The sequence below is a fragment of the Lepisma saccharinum genome, chromosome 22, assembly GCF_977018435.1.
Source record: "Lepisma saccharinum chromosome 22, izLepSacc3.1, whole genome shotgun sequence".
Taxonomy (NCBI): domain Eukaryota; kingdom Metazoa; phylum Arthropoda; class Insecta; order Zygentoma; family Lepismatidae; genus Lepisma; species Lepisma saccharinum.
This window is the reverse complement of record NC_139250.1, coordinates 30,093,417-30,115,404: the sequence shown is the minus strand read 5'-3', so window position 1 is coordinate 30,115,404 and position 21,988 is coordinate 30,093,417. Positions and strand designations below refer to the sequence as shown.

General features: G+C 36.3%; 1 protein-coding gene across 4 annotated transcripts in view; it reads right to left on the bottom strand.

Moving 5' to 3' along the window:
* Positions 1–12,943: 12,943 nt before the first annotated feature.
* LOC146005008 (serine/threonine-protein kinase MAK-like) overlaps positions 12,944–21,988 on the bottom strand; it is a 71,109-nt gene continuing 62,064 nt past the window's right edge. For all 4 annotated transcript variants that reach the window (XM_083144120.1, XM_083144119.1, XM_083144122.1 and 1 more), the window contains 3 exons: positions 20,879–21,075; positions 19,208–19,346; positions 12,944–18,119 (listed from right to left, as the gene is read on the bottom strand). In XM_083144120.1, the coding sequence (XP_083000246.1) occupies positions 18,107–18,119; positions 19,208–19,346; positions 20,879–21,075 (349 nt within the window). In that variant the 3' untranslated portion in view covers positions 12,944–18,106. The remainder of the gene's footprint in view (positions 18,120–19,207; positions 19,347–20,878; positions 21,076–21,988) is intronic.

Genomic DNA, 21,988 nt, shown 5'->3' with positions numbered 1-21,988 from the left:
TGAAAACGTATGGTCCATTATGGTGAGAGAATGGGAACCTGGCTATGAAAGAACAAGATAACAATTACGTGACCATGTGTATGACGTATGGAGAAATATACAGAACAGGCCACGTATTTGTCATAAACTTGTTGAATCTATGCCCAGAAGATTACGTGAGGTAATCGACAACAATGGCTGGTGGACTCATTACTGAACACACGTCAACATTGTTTGAAACATTGAAAATCAAGTTTATTTTTTTGTTTGTTTGAATGAGTGTGTCCTTTCTTTCTTTCGGTTTTCCCTAGAGACAATATATTTATTTTCTTTGAAACATTTTGAACTCTGATTTTTACAAGGCTGCATTAATTTAGCATGTGACACAATGGTCTCAAAATATGGCATTTCAGTTTGGAACAGGCATAATAAAATAGAGTTTGCAAAAGCAAATACATTTTTTTCGCCCTTGTAACTCATTGTTTCTTCCAATTATCGAGTACTTTCTTTGCTTTGCGTTGCTTTAGGTAACTCAGTCGCCATTTTTGTTTGTGAGCATATACTAAGTTTAATCGAAGCTTATCCTATATCCTTTCATCATACAACTTGACTATGGGCTTCAGGTTTGACATCTTAATAGAATTTCTATCAAATATAAATCATCAACTTGAAATATATTTCACTTACTAGCTCCTACTTTCCAAAATTTGGTATGTTTGGTTTTCTGATGATACACGTGATATCGTAAAATTTGAATATGATAGATTTGTATTTTATACCTATGGAGATTACTTACTTACTTTTGTATCTCAGATCTCTTGTAATTACCTACAAATTATGTGAAACAATACATTAAACATCCCCTCCCCCCGACCTGTTTTCAAGGATCGATCCAGCATCCACCTCACAGAAATTTCCATCTCGATCATTGCATATCAAGTGACTGTGGGTCTTCGTGAATCTTCCCTGTAATGCAGATCCATAATTTGCTCTAGAGCATGTGAAGATAACTTAAAGCAATACTTGTGTACTATTTATTCATCTATTTACTTATTTCATTGTGGGAGGGAGACTGGCAGCCGGGAGATAGGCCAAGGCCCTTCCAGGGCTGTATAGCCACGTTTTTTTAATTTACTTCTTCCGGTCCGGGGTTTCATACCCGGTGGAAGCACATAGTGGTTCGGATCTCACTTTACAACGTATGTCAAGTCCCGATTAGCTTTTCTATGCAAAACGTGAATTGAAAAAATACTTAGTCAAAATTTGTGACAGTTAGTTACTGATCGCAAGTTGCATTTTTGCAGAATATGCGGATACTAGACGTGTTGAAAGCAGAGGTGTTCATTTGGAATCAAACTCCCTCACCCTCCGAGATCGCAGTAGCCCTTACCCTCCACCACCCTCACCCTCACAAGTCTTCCGGAGGGTGAGGGTGAGGTCTGCCCTCACGAGGGTGAACACATCTGGTTAAAGAATCACGACGATGAGGATGAGTCATGATATGATAAAAGCACACAAAAAACAATGACCAGGCCGGTATTTTTTTAAAAAAGGAATACACCTATTCGGTAGTATCCCCCGTCATTCACACATTTCTTAAACTTTCACACATGTCAATTTTTACTCTAATTGTTTCTCGGATATGAACGAGACGTGCCTCCCCAAACGCCCCGTCAAACAAAAAGCGGATTTTCCCCGACGAACACATTTTGGATCTAATACCACTCATAAATTAAATGTCCAGAAACAGATATTAGGTATGAATATACGATGAAATACTCCTTAGCAATTACAAATAATTATAAGCTAACTCGTGGCCGAGAGTTAGAACAATGTGACTAAACTTCCCCGCTCTTGCTTCCGAGTTCGAGGCCTGGTCTCAGCATGGAGTTCTATCTCTTCAGTGTTTCCTTATCAATTTAATGTAATTATCACCCATCCTCATAGTTGCGACAAATTATAAATGTGTCATGGTAAAAACAAAGGAAAATAAAAAAAAATATTGTAACATTACTGCAATGTCAGAACTACGTTGGCAAAAAAAAGTGAACACCAGATCATTTTCAAACAGGCATTTGGGGAGAACTGTGTAGAGGTAGACAGACAACATACTCCCGAAAGTTGCCAATCGACATGACCTTCGTTACTGAAGTTGAGCGTTGAGAAAACTTTGCTTGAGGCTCCTCAAGCGTCTTATCACAAATGCCTCGGTGTTCGCAGCATTGCCAACTCATTTTTCGTCGAGAAAATCTTTTTTCTCCTAATTCATTTGCTGTTGATTGTACAATAAGGAGATTGTTAGGTTACTGCGATTATTCTGCAATGATAACACTGGTCTACAAAAAAAATATTTGTGAATGTTACAAGAACAAAACAAGCTGTTTCTAGTAGTTGCTGAGCCCCTGAATGCAGATCTAATTTCAGAATTTCTCCATCGGGCTCAGATTTCCTGTAAAAATGTATTTTTGTATTTTCCTACCTCAGCCTATGTTCTATATGTATTGGTCGAAAGGAGTTGCTTTTACAAGAGTAAAAGGTAATAAATCTGTGTCAGTATACAAAGCAATGAAGCAAATGAGTAACATGAAAGTGTATAAACATACCTAAAAATGTTTCCTTCCCGATTTCCTATGAAACTTTGCCTCAGGAACATCTCTTCGTAAGGTCCTGCAGAAGTCTGACAGCATTGCAGCACTCCATTTGCCTTGATACCGCTTTTCCATTAGAGCAATGTCTTGGTGAAACCGTTCACAGTGTTCGTCACTAACGGCACCAAGGTTAGTTCGGAAGAAGTCCAGGTGATCATTCAAGTAATGTAATGTTGCATCCCATATGTTGGTATGATCTAATTAGTCCATGTACAATATCGCGATACTTCTCTGCCTTATGGTTCCCTAAAACGTTTTTACATACACTTGTAAAAGACAACCATGCCATTTTTCAACATCTGTTAATTGTTGAATGAAATTCTCGTCATTCATCAATTCCCTTATTTCAGGCCCTACAAATATTCCTTCTTTAATTTTGGCATCGCTGATTCTTGGGAATTTCTGTTGCAAGTACATGAATCAACGTGAAGTTCTGTCTGCCATTGGCTTTCACAGAGTTTTTAATTAGTACCAATTGTATGTGCAGAGGAGGGAGATACACATTTTTGGGGTCAACAAGAGAAGTGTTCTCCACATTCTTCTGTCCAGGCACTAATTCACTGCGAAGAGGCCATTTTTTCCCACAATAGTGATTTTTTCTGTCCCACTCGCATAAGTAGCAGCAATGCTTTGTGTACCCAAGCTGCATGCCAAGCAGAATTGCAATTACCTTGAGATCTCCGCATATATTCCATTTGTATTTCTCATATTGGATATTTTTCAGAAGCTGTTTCAAGTTCTCATACGTCTCCTTCATGTTAACAGCATGAGCAATTGGTACTGATGGAAATTTGTTTCCATTATGGAGAAGTACAGCTTTCATACTAACTTTGCTGGAATCGATGAAAAGATGCCAATCGTGTGAACTGTATTCATGGCCTAGACAATCCATAACGAATGAGATTACAAAAAAACCATGTCTCCTTCGTGGGAGAAATATTCTTAGAAAATAGTATGGCGGTCACGAAAATAACACACTGTCGTATCGCAAGCGAGGAGATTCCAACCTTTCAGTCGCGAAGCTAAAAGTTCAGACTGTTGCTTAGACAAATTTAAATCCTGCGTAAGATAGTTCAGATGCCCTTGTGACAAAAAGTGTGGCTCCATTTATGAACCGGACACTTTAGATGTTGGGTCAGCAGTTTCTTCACCTCTTGCACTTTGTTCCCTGTGTTGGTCACGACAATCATCTTCACTCACAGTCACATTCTCAGGAGGCATTGGTACCGGCAATTCTTCATTGTGACATACAGGTCTCATGGCTGATAGTAAATTTGGGTACTGCACAGTGTTCCTTGTTTTCGACGTGATTCCAGCTGTTTTGGTCAGGCAGAAATAACAGTGTTGTGTGATCTGATGGTTCCCTCCAAACCATGGGAACAGCAAACGACATGTGACGTGATCCTTTTAACCAGCTTGTCAGAAGTGTAACACAGGTCAAACAGCATATGTGGGGGACCCATGTTTTGTCTTTACACCCAAAATAAAGTTCGTAGCACTTCTTTGTAAGAGGGGTAATTCGTCGCTTTTGTGACTTAAATGTCAACTCTCCACATATATAACAAAACAAATTGGGGTTATTTACTCAGGTACGAGGCATTTTGTTATGCACTAACACTACACACGACTTCTGAAACTTTGAATCACAACCTAATCAAAGGCAGTCACTTCCCACTCTGTCCGAACTCACAATGATGAGAAGCACATGATAACAAACAACACTGCGATTCTACATGTTCGGACATGACTCATCGACAGTGTTGCCATGCCTTTTTTACTTATTCACAATTTGGTTTGTTGCAACTGGAGGAAGGTCCCTGGCCTTTGGAACGTGCTGGTCATTCTATGGTCATATAATGACTGTTATTCAACAATATCTGTAGAGTAAATATAGGTAAAACTACAGCCGAATAGGCAGAATTGTCATGAATTGCATTAGGTACAGGTTAGTGTGTAACAAGAAAACTGAGCCCGATAGGAAAAAACTGATTTCATTTTCGAATTCAGCACCATCGACTTACCTTAGAACACCATTCACATTCTTTGTAACAAATTTCATGTTGACCAGTGCACACCAGTTGGTATCCAAAAATAAATTCTATTATTCAGTTATTAAATCATTCATGCTCTTCCGTTACCGGATTATCTCCTAGTGAACTTTTCTTACTTGAAGATATGAAGGACTCAATATTTGAAGAAATCGGCTGGCCAGAACAAATTAAATCTTTGCCATGGAAACGCAAATTGTTTTTAGCAGAAATCAAGACTAGACAATCTAGAAGTAGAAAGATTAAGAATGCATTGAACTCGATCAAACTTCAAACAGGAGATTTGGTTATGATAAAAAATAGGTAAGTTAGTTCCAAAATTAACAGCCAGATTCATAAATTGTTCAACTTGTATATTGGGCCATTCCTTGTCAAGGAAATTAATGACAATAATGCAATTCTTTACACAATGAACCAGCAATATTATGACACGGTGAACTTTTCAAATCTTCGAGTGTTTAACTGTTCGGAAGAAACGAGGAATCAACTCTTGTCTGAAAATTAAATTTATGAGAGTAGATACTGGAAAAATGAAACCATTCTATTTATTATTTTGTACAATTGAATGTTGTATTATGGTCTGATTTGTTATTACCTGTTAAGCACAAATCTGTTTATGTGCACATTGTTGTCGAATGTCAGATAATATTGTGCATTTGTAACTTTGTTTTAGTTATGTTGATAAACATCTGACTGATTTTTAAATGAAAACTCCTCCTTGCTGTTTCGTAGTTTTCATTTTCCCGGAGGAGGGGAATGTTGTGACGGTCCTGTGGATCCTGACAATATAATTAATTATATGTTTATTGAAATTATTAATTTCATATTATACAAATCACTTTATATTAACGGTTCAAAAAAATGTATAATTATTACTTTGTCCAACGTTAATTATGTTTTATGTTATTCATTGCACTATACGCTGTATAAACGAGATATTTGGAATTCTAACGTTGCTATAGCAACGAGAATCAATAGTCATTATGTGGTAATGTGTGTGACAAAAAAAATGGAAATATAGGTAATAGTGAACTGCATATTGCTCAGTTATTTCACTAATAGAATAGACCCATAGAAGTTGTATCTTCACCTTTGCGTTTTAGTTTCAAATATTTATGAACGAAATGTAATCGTGCAAATGATTGACTTGTGAACGTCACACGTTCCTCTTTCTTATTTATTTTAAATTCTTCCACATTCCTTTAATTGGGTTAAAAATGAATAAAAATATTGCTTGCATTTCTGTTATTGACGTAGACCAGACCCATACGCAGGATTTCTTTTGGGGAGGGGCCAGACCCAAATTTATATATATATCTATATTGTGTGTGTGTATATTTATATATGAGAGAGAGAGAGACTAATATTACAAATTAGTTCAAATAGTGCGAGCGCCATTTAATAGTCATGATAATTCTATGTTTAGAAAATAATATATTTATAAATTAAATGTTGCGTACTAGGAATTATTATTACAATAAAGAACATGTCTAATTGTGAGTTAAGAAAAAAACAATAATAAAGAGACTTTCTCGCATCACGATTGCAGTTCGAAAAAGTCGGGACAGGGATTGAAAGTAACTCACTGTCCTGACTAAATCGGTGAATCGGACGTCTACTAGCCTTGCATTATAAAACTAAAACCATCCAATGTTGCAGCCTGAAGACTTTTGCGCAAGAAACAGATTCATTTATGTAAGAACAAAATTAGAATGTTTACACACTGTTATTTTCGTAGTTATTGATAGGTTCACATTTAAACATTTCAGAGTTTGAAAGGGGCATGGTCCCCATGCCCCCTGGGTACTGGCCTGACGTAGACAGTGGGAGAGAAATTTTGAAGAATCTTTGTATTAAATTTATTATATAAATCCACCTTATGCTCAGAAAGGTTTATTGACAATCGTAAACTTTTCGTTTAATAGATAATATTTGGTTTTAAACGACGGGAAAACGTTGGTCTAATTTCCTTTCTTGCTCTTTTGAGAGAATATGTACTTCTACAATAGCAATCGCGTTCGGAAACGGTGAAAAAAATGACCTGGTTTTCAAAGGCAGACAAGCTTGGTAGCGTAGCTTGCTAGCGTTCAAAGTGACTCACTCACGCTATTCAAGGTCGCGTCTTGTCGCAAAACACTGTGCGCCGATGCATAGTGTCTGCACCCAGCAAGTTACAAGTGAGAGTGACCAGAGTCGAATTTTAAATAGAATCTGAAAATGATATATTTCATCAGAGGCGGCTGGGTGGGCACTAGCTCAACATGCAATAGTTTAAGTGATAATTTCTGACAAACAAGAAAACTTATAGACGGTGTTAAAGGCGGAGCTACTGCGGAGCATGCGCACTCGTCTGGTCCCCCTCGAACATCCGGTTACGCTTACGATGCTATGGACGTTAATATGAAAGGGCAAAGTGGAGATTATTTTACAAGGAAATAGGGTGTCAGCTGTGTAGCATATGGTTGTACAGTTCGATCGTGAACAACTTTATTGAGTCAAGTATCACTTCGAAAGTTTCCGAAGGACGTAGAGAGACGAAACCTATTGATGCAAGCAGAACGAAGAAAGGATTTGTACGACTTGCATTTTGTTACAAACATGTTGATCGTATATCTGCGTATTGTGTTGTGGTGAAAAGCACCACTCTTAGTGAGGTTTCAAACCAAAGCGACACGCGACAGCAGTGGTTCGTACCGAAGTGACAAGCGACACAGGCCCATTTAGTCTATAAATAAGCATTTCCCCCTCATGAGAAATCAAGTCTCAGGCGGCACAATACACGCCATTGGAAATCTGAGCGACACGTGCAGCTTGTCGTGCTGCTTCGGTTCGAGAAATTTCATTGATCACTGAGGATTCACTTTTAAGTGGCACGGAGATTACACATCGAAGCGCCAAGCAACAGCCACTTTACTCTAAAGGAAACAATTCATCTTGCATACGAGTACAACAGACCGGGGCGACACGATGCATGGTACTGAGAAAACAACAGTCCAGTCCAAGCGACATGTGTGTTTTCTCTTGGTGATTTGGTTCGAAAGGAAGCTTTCGGACTGCAGCGATACGTGTCTCTTTGAAACCAACATTCAAAAATAGACAACGCCTTCCGACTTAGAGACACACGACAAATTGCAGGTGTCGCTTGTCGCTCGGAATGAGCCGTTTTATCAATACCGTGCATTGTGATGCCCCGGGCCTGTTATTTGCGCAAGCGTGACTGGTGAATGGTTTGCTTTAGATCGAATGCTTCTGTGCGAAATCTCAATATCGCTTGTCCCTTCAGTCTGAAAACTCCATTGTTGTTTGAAATAAATTCGTGCAAGTGAAAGTAGCATGCCATATCATAGGTTTTCCCTAAATCCCCCAGGCGGAAAGGCGACGTTGAAAGCACATATATTTACTAGCATTTGTTATGTGTCATTTCATTAATTCTACAGATTTGTTGGCATGTTTAAGCATACTTTATAATATAATAATATCACTAGTTTTATAGATTTATCTTTCCCTCACTTTTCCATTTACAAAATAATTGAATATATCTAAACTTTCGTACGTTTTGAGTTCGTCGTGCGTGTACATGCGATACTTGTAACTCCTCTATGCTTGTATCATATGTAGTGCTATACAACTGGCGGCCACAAAGACGCGTCATATTTTAATAATCTGCTCTGCAGTTGATCATCCGACGGATTCTAGACGTACACTCCTTCATAGTAGAACCTTAACAAATACCTTTCTTGACTATCGTCGCACAACTAATGAAAACAAGCTCCCATTTCTTACTTCGTATGCCGGTGAATCTGCACTGGCAACAACGGGGACCGGCCTAAACCGGAAGTTCCGGGGGGACCGGGCAAGACCTCGCCAATGTTTATGTTTACATTTTTAACACGGTCTATTGAATAAGTATTGGGATAGTAATACGTGTATCTGCTCCCTCTTAACAATGTAAGCTCGAAGACAATCTGTATTCCATTTGTTTATATTGGCAACTTGGTCAACCGGAGGTAATTATAAGGAACTATTTCATAGATGTTCATGTAAACGTTATAAAATTACAAAAATTCACAAGCTTAGATATACTAACAACGAAGAAATAAATTCAGAGTTAAATTACAAATGCATGTGTATAGAGTAATTCTAGAAGTACAGAGCTATATCAGAGTATTGAACTTCTTTTTGCACGCCAGAAGAATTAAGAACTGTTGATTCAAGGGAAACAAAGGGCGTAGTGTATTGGTTAGAGTCCTTGAAAGCATTGACTGCTGTCCCAGGTTCGATCCTCCATACTAGGTTTTCTTTTTATTCTTTTTCTTAAATCCCCTTCTATTAAACAAGAGCATGATAACATTATTTGTAATAGCAATGTATAGTGACTACATTGTTCTGCATATGGAATTTATAAAGAAATAAACAAATAAATGAATTGACACACGTTCAAAGGGATATTTTCATGTATAAGATAGTGAATTATGATACTCTAACAATAGGCTAATTGTGTACTGCTTCAAAGACATTGACAAATATTAATGAAATTACTATTTATATTTGTGGCAATTCAGGACATACTAATTTTACCCCTTTTCCCACTAGAGTTCAATGCAAGGATACCTCCGCAAATATCGAATGAAAAGTTCTCATCATGTGCAATTTCTCCATTAAATGTTTTCGCCGAGTCGTACTACCTTCGTTTTCTTTGTTACAAACAAGTATTGTTTGCACACCACATGTAGGAGAAGAGTTGCATCTACATTTCACATTGGTCAGCTCCTTCTACTTACTTTCAGGAGTGAAAGCTTGTAGGGTAGTGTTTACCGTTCAGGCCTGTCAATCTGATGGTCGTAGGTTCAAACCCTTCCGGTGGCAGAAAATTTTCGTAAGTTTTAGACCAATCCCATTGTGTTCATTGTCTACGCCGTATGAAACGGAATGATTCAGTTCGGTATTAATGATGGGGGGAGGGGAAATAATAAATTACAAAATCTCCATTTCAACGAACTGATAAGTGGACAAAAATTGGATGATTCTTACAAATATTAAAACTACATTCATGTTTTTAGTGGTATAATCGCAGTTAAAATCAAAGATCTTACATGGAAGATTTTACCTTGCTCTGAACTAAGCCAAAAGGCATTTCGAACTGATCTAATACATTCTCCAATACTTTTCAAAATGTTATTGAATGTTTCATGTCGATAATTTGACCAATGCATCAATTCTTGATGCTAAGACGATATTATCTTCAACTACTTCTTCTCTTCAGTCCCTTCTCCTTCTTCTTTCCCCTCCTTCTGCTCTGCTTTTATCTCGTATCGCTTTCCCTATTTTTCTCGCATCTTATCTCCATCCCACTCATCTCCACTCCTCGTATCTCCTCTCCTGTCTTAGATTTCCTACTCCACTGGACTCTTCTCCTCTTCTTTTCGTTCTTATATTTTTCTCTCCTTTACTCTACTCTCCACTCCCCTCTTCTCGTCTCCTCTTCTCTGATCTCGTTTTCCTCCTCTTTTCTCTTCTTTGCTCTACTTTCCTTATCTCTCCTAGAATATTTTTCCATTCTCCTCACTACATCTCCTATCCTCGTCTATCCTATCTTTCTTCTCTCCTCTACATTTCCTCTTCTCCTTTCGCTTTCTCTTTCTCCTGTCCTTTGTCACCTTTCGTTTTCTCTCACCTCTTTTCCTTTCTGTAGACTCATCATCGACGAAATACTAGAAAACCTATTTCTTTTCTTTGAGAAATAATTTTGTCACTTGAGATATAATAGTGATATTTTAAATAATTTTATACAATAATACTGGTTTTTATTTCTTTCGCGTATTTTATAAATATCTATTGTGTATGTGGCAACCCTGAAATTGAGCCTAACTCTACACGCAACCCACCAACACCTTGTGTAAATTGGGTTGCCTAGTTTAAAATGTCGTTGTCCTAAAACTTTTGAGGGACACTGTACATAAGGCATAGTGATAATCTCGTTGCCTTTTTATCAAGGGTTCCTGAGTTTGATAACCAGTGGAGGCACTGTAGGTCCAGTCCCATATAACTTATCTGTACATAAAGTAAACTTAAAACAAAAATTTAAAAAATATTGAGGATCTCGAGTGCTAGAGAACATTTCAAATTTTGACAGGAGGCGTAGATGTCGGACAGCCTCGGAAAGGGATCTTGTGTGGAGTAACAACAGATGTAAACCGTATGCATCAAAGATTATTGAGAAATCCAGCTTCACCATTTAAACCAAAGGAAAAGACAATTAGATGATTGAAAATACGTACATGAATTGCTACAACCTTTAGTATTCCGCTGGCATATTCTTCCAGTATACCTACGAGACCTATAATACCATTTTATGAACATTCAGTCTATAGACTAGTCAAACTTACAGAAACGAATCATTGATTTCCACAAGTTTTGTAGGATATGTGAAACTTTGAAAAGGTTCAGCTGGAAACACAATTCTATTAAAATTAGGGCTGAGCCGATATGGATACTCTCACCGATGCAAATACCTGTAAAATTTGACTTTAAAATGACAAAGGCTAGTTACCGAGTCATACTAACTCATCACATCACATTCCTTTGATAATATTAAATAACTCCCAAATTATTCTCATGTAGACTTAGAACAATAAAATAATGCTTGTGATATTTGGTATTCTTTTTATGTGAACATCTCGGTATACCCAGAGGATGTAAAGAAAGAGGTTTTTGAAATGTTGCAAGACTTTTTAACATGTTGCAGTTACAATATAAAATTAAAAAATAGGAGTGATTTTACAATACCGGACAACTCCCCAATTTCGTTCAGATTTCACATAGTCAATAATTTAGGGCTCCTAATCACGAATCTGAAGTTAAAATTTGGCAGTCACATGTCGAATTTGCAAAAAAAAAAAAGCGAAATTGATTGCTCATTATTTACCGGAAGATTTTGTGTTTCCAATACTTAAAAAACGAAATATACATTCCTGATATTACTACGACCCCAAATTTTAACTGTTTGCCTAACCTAACCTAAGCTTACCATGAATGGTTTTTGGCGCTATGCCTGAATGGTTTTGGGGGCTATGCGTGAATGGTTTGCACCGTAAAAAAATGTCAGTTTCGTAGCACTTGAGCGACAAATTTTAACTACACAATCGTGATCAAGTGTCCCAAATTATTGACTATGCAAAATATGAATGAATGCCCTGTATTATTAATATGTACCCAACTGAAAGTTACTAAAAAAAACTTACGAAAGAAAGAACTTTATTTCCTACCTTCAAAGTCGCCATCTTCCTCACACCATGCAGATTACTGAACAAGTGAACGCTACGTTGAACAAAAATGGTTTTCATCCTTGTATACGGAGAACGATTGCGGTAATTGAAAAGCTTATTTTACAACTTCTACACGTCAATTAACAATTTCAACACGTCGCCCCCACATGTTAACCTCAGATACTTCATCGAAACAACGTATTTCGTGAGTATAAGAAGGATAGAAATTACGGAGTAGTCCAGTATTGTAAAATCTTACCAAAATATATGCAAACACTATTCATTCTTGCAGTTTGGGTTAACCTGAAGAGGGATAGGAGCGACGTAAAAATATATGCAGATGCAATTATTAAAATAATGCCCCTTTATGCTAGGCTGTCCTTCATTCTCTGTCATTTGCAATAAAAACAAGTTGATGCAATATCAGCAAATACCAACAGTCACATAAGAGACACAGGAAAGAGGACAAGAAGAAATTTTTGAATCCACAACTCTCTCTTCCTGCTTGCATGTAGATAAAGCAACCTTCACGCTTTACCAGTCTTTCCCAACAAACCCACATTTTTATCATCTGACCCGGAAACAGCCCATCATGAGAGTAATACTCTTTTTAAAACTGTCCATCTGTCTTACCCTACGAGTTTGCGAGCAGGATTTGAAAATACATTTCTTTTATTTCCACACAGGCTTTACCAGGTAGTTACGTGCCTTCGAGAAGTTTGGGTGCAGCTTTCCCTTGGCCCATGCCTTTGATCTGGTCAATCATCTGCTTCTCAGGAGAGGGGGGGGAGTGGGTGGGGCTTCCAGTCTGCCACAAAGAAGGGTGAGCGAATTTTTGAAAAAGACAAATGTTGCTCTTGTCCGCAGTTTTAGCGACATAAAAACAACAGTGGTATCGGTGGGAAAATTTCAACCGATACTTACCGATACTGATACATCGGTATCGGCTCAGTGCTAATTAAAATGCAACTTCGAAAAGAATAACAAGCAATATAAAATTTTATATACTTTATTAAAGTTTATTGTGGTTGGTTACTTTTACAAATATATAATGTCACAGGTTTCTTTCCTTCTGGCACACATACCATATACACACACACACACACACACACACACACACATAAATTTACAATACAAGAAAATAAAAAGAAGAAGTTTCAATAAATAATTTTCAACAGAATTTCAAATTATGAAAATGCATTTAAATTTCAAATGCTTAAAAATTGGAAGGAGACTATGCAAAGTGCATCATAACCAAATGAAAACTGTTAATTCATGATCTACAAATCATCACAGAAAATATTAAAATAAAAAGTGAATATCATAGTGAAACTTTCCATTTGGTAAATTATAGTCAGCTGACATTAATTCCACTGGCTATGTGAAACAGATAAAATTAAATTTAAAAAACAAAAACAGAAAAGTCAAGATGATCACAGTATTACTATGCTAAAAATAGTGGTTCCTGGATAGGAAAAGTTGTACTAGAACAAAAAACTGAAAATAAAAGACGTGTGTCAATAGTTCAGGTCATTCCATACAAAGTGTGTGTGCTAAAAAAAAAAAAGAACCATATAGAATTACATACAAATAATGAGGCCGAACTGAAGACAATTATATTGTACGATAACATTTAATTTAGTATCATGTTAGATGTTTTACTGTACTATAGTTGGTATAAAAGGGAAGAAGTAAACATTTTTGCACATAGAAATTTTTAAAAAAAATTATTTCTTATTGATTTTAAGAGCAGATAACTATTCACTACCATCTTCTGTAGATCCAAGACAGAATGTGATTCGCTAAATATTTTAGGGATGTAATACATGAATCGGCCAGTACTCTACCAATATTGGACAGTGTAGGGAAATTGATGTATGTGAAAAACTACCAATAATTGCACTAATCCGATGTGTCTATGAATAGCCTTTATTTAGTGCAAAATTCTACCATGTAACATGTCCTAGTTTTGTAAATGTGTAAATACACAGTTTCTATTTCCAAGCCAAAGCAAACATGTCATTACATTAAGAAGGTTAAAAGAAACATTCATGTTCTTAACTATGAATCGGATGGGTAAAGAAGAGTAGCATAATCAAAGAGGTTGGGTCTGTCAGACCTGAAGTGAATATATTAATGAAATGCATATTTTAAAACAATATGTCAGTTGTACTAATGTAGCATTACAATTGAAACATTACTTTTAAAAATCATCTTGTGATGAGGGCATAAAATGAACACAGAATATAATTGAATTTGGGGCACGTTTTATACAGGTATGTATGAAAAGCAAAGAATCTTGTATAATATGAAACTAATGTTCAGTTCTGATTTAAATTTAAGTCGAGAACCAATTGTTATTCATTTTAGTTGTCTGTGTTACATGAACTTACACATGGGTCTCCCCAATGATGTAGTGATAATGTTGTCGCCTTGTAATCAAAGGGATCCCAGGTTTGATACCCTGTTGATGCACATGGCACGGTCGTTAGCATCGAACTTTAAAAACTGTAGGTCCAGTCCCGATTAGCCTTTCTGTGCATAAAGAGCGGACTTAAAATAAAAAATCAAATTCATGAACTGACACCTGTGTCCTTTGCATAACTCAAAAAACAAACACAAATGCGCATGCTGGGTCTACTAGATCCAGACAAAGTTTCAAATACTTGTAGCTAAATGGCTAATGCAACGAATGTCACGATGATACAAATAGTGACCTCTACAGGATGTAGCCAGAAGGTACTGAGAGCTGTAGTACAAAATGTTGAGAACTCTATTAGAAATTTACATAACTATTACCACCTGAGTCGCATACACCCATCCATTGTAGAGTTAAGGGACAATTCAGATCAGTAGAATATCAGCTATCAGTAGTATTAAATTTTATATTAGTATTTTTTAAATTACATTTTTGAATTTATGTATATTTATATAAATTACAGGAAAACTTATCCTAACAGACACCTCTAAATTATGGACTTTTTTAAATTCCCCGGCAGAAATGCATGGGGTTTAATGGCAATATTACTTCTCAATAACGGACATTCTTAATAACGGATGCGGACACTGAAAACTACCTCCCCAACGCAAATAAGACTTCTTAATAACGAACAGCCTGAAAGAAAACAGTCGCAATTCCTGGAATTCGACACAACAATGGCCAGTATTTCGAACTAGCGCGCATTGTTTCATGTTACACCGAACGTATTTCTTTTTAAAAGTGCAGACAGTAGACAGTATTCTTTGTGGTTATCTTGAGAAGTGTGTGACTTCTGCTACGATGTCGCAGAAACGCAAACGTTGAAAGTCCTCAACGTTTACGAGAAAGAGAGACTTAGTGCTCGAGACATGGCCATTCGGTTTGCCGTTGGAAAATTACAGATCAGTGACATTTTAAGAAACAAAAGTGACATCCTTAAATTGTGGACTGGAAATGAAAATGTTTTTGGTAAACGCTCATTTCCCAATATACCGGGCTTGAAAGTTGACAACTTAACATTTGAATGGAATTATGTTCGTAAAGTACGTACTGTAATATGCTTATCCTATTGTGTAACATCCAACACTTTCTTTCTGAATAGCGGACACTTCTTAATAACGGACATTTATTTTTCCCGCAGGCCTGTCCGTTATTGAGAAGTTTTACTGTATAATAATTAATTTATATTTATTGATATAAGCAAAAATTACATTTTAGTCCACGCCACACATTGTGAGTGCACAATGAACTACATTCTGAATTTTTGACCTACAGAAGAGAACAGAGAGCAGAAAGTGAAAATCATTTCACAAAGTACAGTAAAAATTATACTCTAGGTTAATCAGCCACCGTGCTTTCTGCCATTCGAGAAACCAATTATTTCTTGGCATGGCCATACAACACACATGTTCAAAACAATCCTCACTTTCTTGGTTTCAGTCTAAGCTGACATAGTCACAGTTCAGAAATATTATTTTATAAAGTATCACTGTAATTGGTAAATACGAGTAATGACTAGGGAAAGGATTTTAAGGTGCAAAAATATGGTCCGGAAAGGGGAGAGGGAAAGGTTCTGAATATGTTTTCAAAAAGGTGAAAAAAAAGGGGGGGCTGACAAAATGCCTTTACTCAATGCTCTCTTTTTCTGCACGCAGACCGCATAGAGAACTGTGGTTCTGCCAAATAGGTTTTGTTGAGGTTTGTGTTTTCTCTCGTGGGTTTTGCTGCATTATCTCGGGAACTATTGGGGCTGCAATGATTATATTATACCATTTTATAGCTCTCGTTCTGCTCTACAAAATGAGACTACACAATTTTATATATAGCTGCTCAAGAAGAGTGAAAATCATTTATTTCTCTGTCCAATTTTATAACAAAACATGAAAAAAGAGAAAGGAAAAATTGTGCCGAAGCATCAAACAGGGGGGTAAAAGGGGATAAATGTGCGAAAAGGTGCAACAGTGTGTGTTCATTTTACTTGATTTCATGTCCTAAAATACATATCTCAAGCGATCGGTATGAAAACAGCTACATTTTTGAAAATGTGCTGCATCTTAAAATCCGTTCCGTAGTAATGACACTTTTGTATAGAATGACCAATTTCATGTTACCTACATTCACACACAAATATCCACATATATATGTACATGAAAATGTATCCCCCTTCTTGTACAACTGACAACATTCCTTTTGCATCATTAAAAATTGCCTAAAGCGTCAATATTTGAGGACGGATGGGTAAAATCGAGGCACTCTGGACTTAAAATGTCACCCATCAGTGACGTACCTGAAGTACTATACAAAATAATGCACTTGCTCATGTCCTCATTATGTACAATTTGTATAACCATTCTTAGATTAGACACATTGATAGATTATAACAAAATCATAAAGGACGGTTTGTATGTTCAAAAAGCAGAACTTCTTCCTATTAGATCAACAAACCAGATCATAGTGCACATTTACTTGTAAATGTAAACAAAATCAAAAATAAATTTCAAGTACACTGCAGCATTACTGAGTTACATCTGTTCAATACTTAATAGAAATTTACAGTTTTGTGAAACAAATACTGTTCTGAGCAAACATTATTTTTCAAATTTTCATGTCTGAAAAGACACAACATTTAAAAAAATACAGTTTGGTGTAGTGTTAAGCAAAAAAGAATAAGGTTTCGTTAAACATAACTGAAACACAATATAATAAAAATAACTTAATTTGCTTTCTCAAAGTTAATGTTTGACATACCACGACCCCTAATAATACAGGGTGACCCAAAAAAAGGTAACTGAAACATAAGGTAACGAAAGTATTCAGTTAACTTTTTTCTGGGCCACCCTGTACTTGCATTATTTTTTGTCATTGTTTAAATAAATACAAATAAAAAGGCACTACAGTATATTTTCCCTTGCAATATACATTAAGAGTTTTAGCTTCTTATTATCTTTATACTGCCAATTAAACTTATGTTGACATTTTTAATAATAAATAATGCTATTGTTACACGGTACAAACAATGAACGCAAACTACTTCCCAAATAAAGAAGTATAATAACCATCAAATCAGTCATCTATAAAAAAATATTACATCTTCAAATTTCTGACAAAAAAGAACATCAAAAAATATGCCAAATCAACAGGAAATAATAGTGAACGTAAAGTGATTGACCTTTTCATGATACACATGTAACACAACACGATCAAGCAAATTAATGGTGTTCATCCTGAGTGTATTTCGCTACACACTGTTTTTGTATTACATTACTTCAGAACAGTAATATATATTTTCCTGTGTCGTTAAGTGCTCATCATAACAAACAACTGATCTGCACGTGATGAACAATGAATTACGATGAATGAAGGGTGAATTTTGTAAAATAACAATCAATGAGTATTGATGAATGATAATATACAGGTGCAATTAAGTATGATGAGATGATATATTGTTTCTTTAAATGTCTGACTATGCCCAATTTTCCTTCAAGCTGGTCCCTTTCTTAGCTGTGTCTTCTTGCCTAGTCACTATCTGTTCATGATAATTACAAATTGTACTAATTGTATAAACAACAATAATGAACATGCCTTTTGAAATTCATTAACATAAGGTACAAATAAATACATTTTATCACAGTCTTCATCTTGTCTTTACAATGGTGCCAGTAGCATGACCAAGTACATCCACCAATGTCATTTGAGGTATCTGGAATGAAAAATTGCAAAATGAATTTTTCACATTGAAAAGGAATTAACCTTTAGTATACAGTCTTGTGCGTGGGTAAAGCCTCCCCAAATGGGACCTTTTCAAGTACATGCTTTTCAAACATGCCACGAAGTACAAAAAAAAATCACAGCTCGAGAACTAATTATCATAGAGAGATGAAATCAGTTTAATTTCCTTTTGAAATGACACGACTTTTAGCAGAGGTGAAATTTACACACTGTACCTCCCAATAATGACAGTCAAAGGAAGAAGAAAATCAAAATTTAACAAAGACATTGATATTCAGTATGCATATGCCCCTGTGGCAACCACAATAGACTGAAGTTAATAAAAAAAATGTATGTAGCAGAGCAGTGGTACATTCCTACAACCATGACAATTTGTGTTGAAAATAGGCTGATACTTCTTGGTGAAAAAAAATAATAACAGTGCATAAAAACAGCAGTGTTTCCAGCTTACAATTTCCAAAATATTGCTTCTAGCATCAGCCCTATGGGCGCTGGATGCACCAAATTAGGATGGAAGCACAACAAAAGGCCACTTTTTGAGGATATGTAATGCCCGTGCCCCAATTTTGAAAACAAAAGAAGAAATTCAACAACATTTCCAGAAGCCGTAATTTAGAGAAATTTCAAAAATTGGGCATTTCTTCCGGATCCCCTCCCTGGACTCCTAATTGTTGCACATGGTTTGTGTTCTTTTGTTCTCCTTATTACATGGAAAAGTAAAATATATCCGAAAAAAGTGCTGGATGAGGAGTTATAGCTGATTTTATAAGATCAATCCCATAATACTCAACAAATACTTTTTCAAACTCTGCTTGTTAGAAACAGTAACAATGGAAATATTGTTATGTAATTCAAGTATGTCATACCTCCATATGTATACTAATGAACAAAAAATACAGAAATGAAATACCATGTGTAGATTGCAAGATGTAACCATTTCTTGTATCTAACCAGGAAAATTAAATATATACTGCAAGAAAATGTAAATTTCAGGAATGTCAAATTACAATTCTACTCTATTCAAAACTGCATGTTTAAAAACTACAAGAATGTACTCACTTAGCAGCCCAATCTGTTCTTCCATGAACTCCAGCACTCGGTCTTGGTCCTCCTACAAGTGCATTCCGAGAGGGACCAGAATTGTAAATGTTTGATTTCAGAGAAACATGGGAACCTGATATGCCTTTCATATCTAAAGCTGTTGAAAAAAATTAGAAGTAAATGTAATGTTATTCTGCTCTTATTAATATTTTATCGCTATTTCTAAATTTACTAAGCATAACTTAATCCTCTATACTCTACGGTATAAACAGCCGACTGGCAGCTGTAAGTTGCACCTTGTGCCAGGTATTGTATCAGTCTCACGTGCCGAAGGTCCTGAATTTGATTATCATCATTTGCTTGCCCAAACCATTTGGTTGTTTACTCGAGCAACTGTTTATTAAATATTATTTCAAAACTTAGTGAAATAAATATGAAATAAAAGTAGTTTATTTTTTTTAATGAGAAATACTCCTTTTTAAATGTTTCCTTTAATTCTTTCATCATTTTACAAACATTTGCATATTAAATCATACATGTGTTATTTTCAACAAAATATTATGTTTAGAGAAAAGTACTCTCTTCTCTTATTTTGAGCAAAAGTTCAAGAAACAAAATGCAAGAATACTCTTCACAAGCAATGCTTATATTTACATTTTTGAACACAATCCAGAGTGGTAATTACCATAAACGAATTGGAAACAAAATATTTCTCAGCAATTCTCACAGGAAATAAAAATCAATTTTTGCAATAAACATTTGCTGGAGTTAATAAAAAAAGAAAAAAAGAGAATGAGCAATCAAATGGAACTGAACCCAGAACCTTTGACACATGGAACTGATACGCTACCACCTGGCCACGGGATCATTTGGAAGTTGGACAACGTCTTCGACTAATGAGGAGCACATGGAAAATTTCGAAACTTTGAAGTTGGACATCATCTTCGACTAATGAGGAGCACATGGAAAATTTCAAAACTTTGAAGTTGGACAACGTCTTCGACTAACGAGGAGCACATGGAAAATTTTGAAACTTCGAAGTGCTTTTTCTCAGAAATGGTTGACTAGCACAGGCTAGTACCATGGCATATTAATATCTATAGGGTACCCTACCACTACACCAAGTCCCACTCCAAATTCAATTTCCCAAGCGGTGCCCTCTCCTTGTAAGTGGGAGTTCTACTAATATGCTATAGACCCAATAGCAAAATAAATATCTTCCATGAAGAACCTTAATGCTTCATTCAACTTCTTAAACAATGCATGGATCCAGGTCAGTGCAAAGGTATTTGCTTTGAAGTAAGAAAGTGCATATTTAGACATTTACTTTTAGAAACCACAGGATATGAATTATACCCTTCTATTCATAAAACCGGCCAAATCCTGTGCTAAATTAAAGGTTATTTATACAGGTAGAGATATATCTGTGCCATACCTATTAATGACATCAACAGTTATTAAGCACAATATACCGGTACCATATTTATTTAAGATGGCATGAAATTTCACAGAAAGAAATTATATTTTGTTTATTTCAATATACCATCTTAAAAAGGACAAAGAATAATGAAAAGTCACAAAATTTCAAGGAAAAATAAGAAAAACGGGATAGTTATTAAAGAAACGGCCTGCCGTTCTAGTGTTAATCACCCCCAGAGGAAATAAACTCGAAACCACACAACTCCTTACCACTGCTTCCATAAGCATTGTTCTGTGGAACTGCAGCGTATGCCGCATTCTTCGTGCTCTGGCCTGCAATGTATCGAGATTTGGTGAGGTAATGTTGCTTCGCAGTCACAGCACCAGATGTCACTCTGCTGTCTCCATAGTTACCTGCCCTGCTCCACGACAAGTCTTGATTTGAAGGCACTAGTTCGTCTCTTCCCCTGAAAGGACAAAGAGGCACAAAAGACAATCAGAAACATACTTATATATCCAAATATTCAATAAGATATTATTCAAATGTAACATGGAAGCTGTAGCTATGCATGCAAATATATATACATGGGTTGGAGATATAATAGTGGCAACACACAGAACTGGTGCTTCTCACTTATACCAAATGTTACTTTGATACCTAACCTACCTCCCAGTAAATGGACTCTTCCTTCCAACACTAGGCGGATGTGCAGTGATGAGAGGAATAGAATATCGTTAGAGTTGGTGGTTTAAAGCTGTATAGTTGCAATGTTTTCAAATCAGGAACAGCGGAGTTGGATAAAGATTGAATGTGGCCACGGCCATACAGAACGACAGTGGCATCAAGGTCTTCGTGAGGCATGTGGATAACCTGCATTGCCTACGACCTGTGTTGTGAAAGAAGAGGCAACACTTTCTGCTGAATCTTCCCATCATTTTGCAGGACAATGCTCGGGTGTATGTAGTGCAATCTGTGTCAGAGTTGTTAGCCTGATGGGCCTCTATCACACCCCATATTCCCCAGACTTAATCCCCTGTGACTTGATTTGATTCCTAAGATGAAAGGCATTTGCTTCCGAACTGTTCCAGATTCTTCAGGCAATAGACTGTTCCATTCGAACCATCAACAGAACAGGCACTGCTACAGGTATACTACGATTTCTACATCACTGGCAATAGGTTGTACACAATGCTGGTAACTTCATCGTAGGACTGTAAAAGTTACACAGAGGTATCTCTTTTGTATCATTTGTAAATAAATAGTTGCCACTGTTAAATCTCCAACCCACTTGTATACGGCAAGAGGGCTAAATCATGGTTGTATGTGTGCATGTAGCAGGTAGTCATAATTAAAGATCCCCTACTCGGAACCTGTTCAAA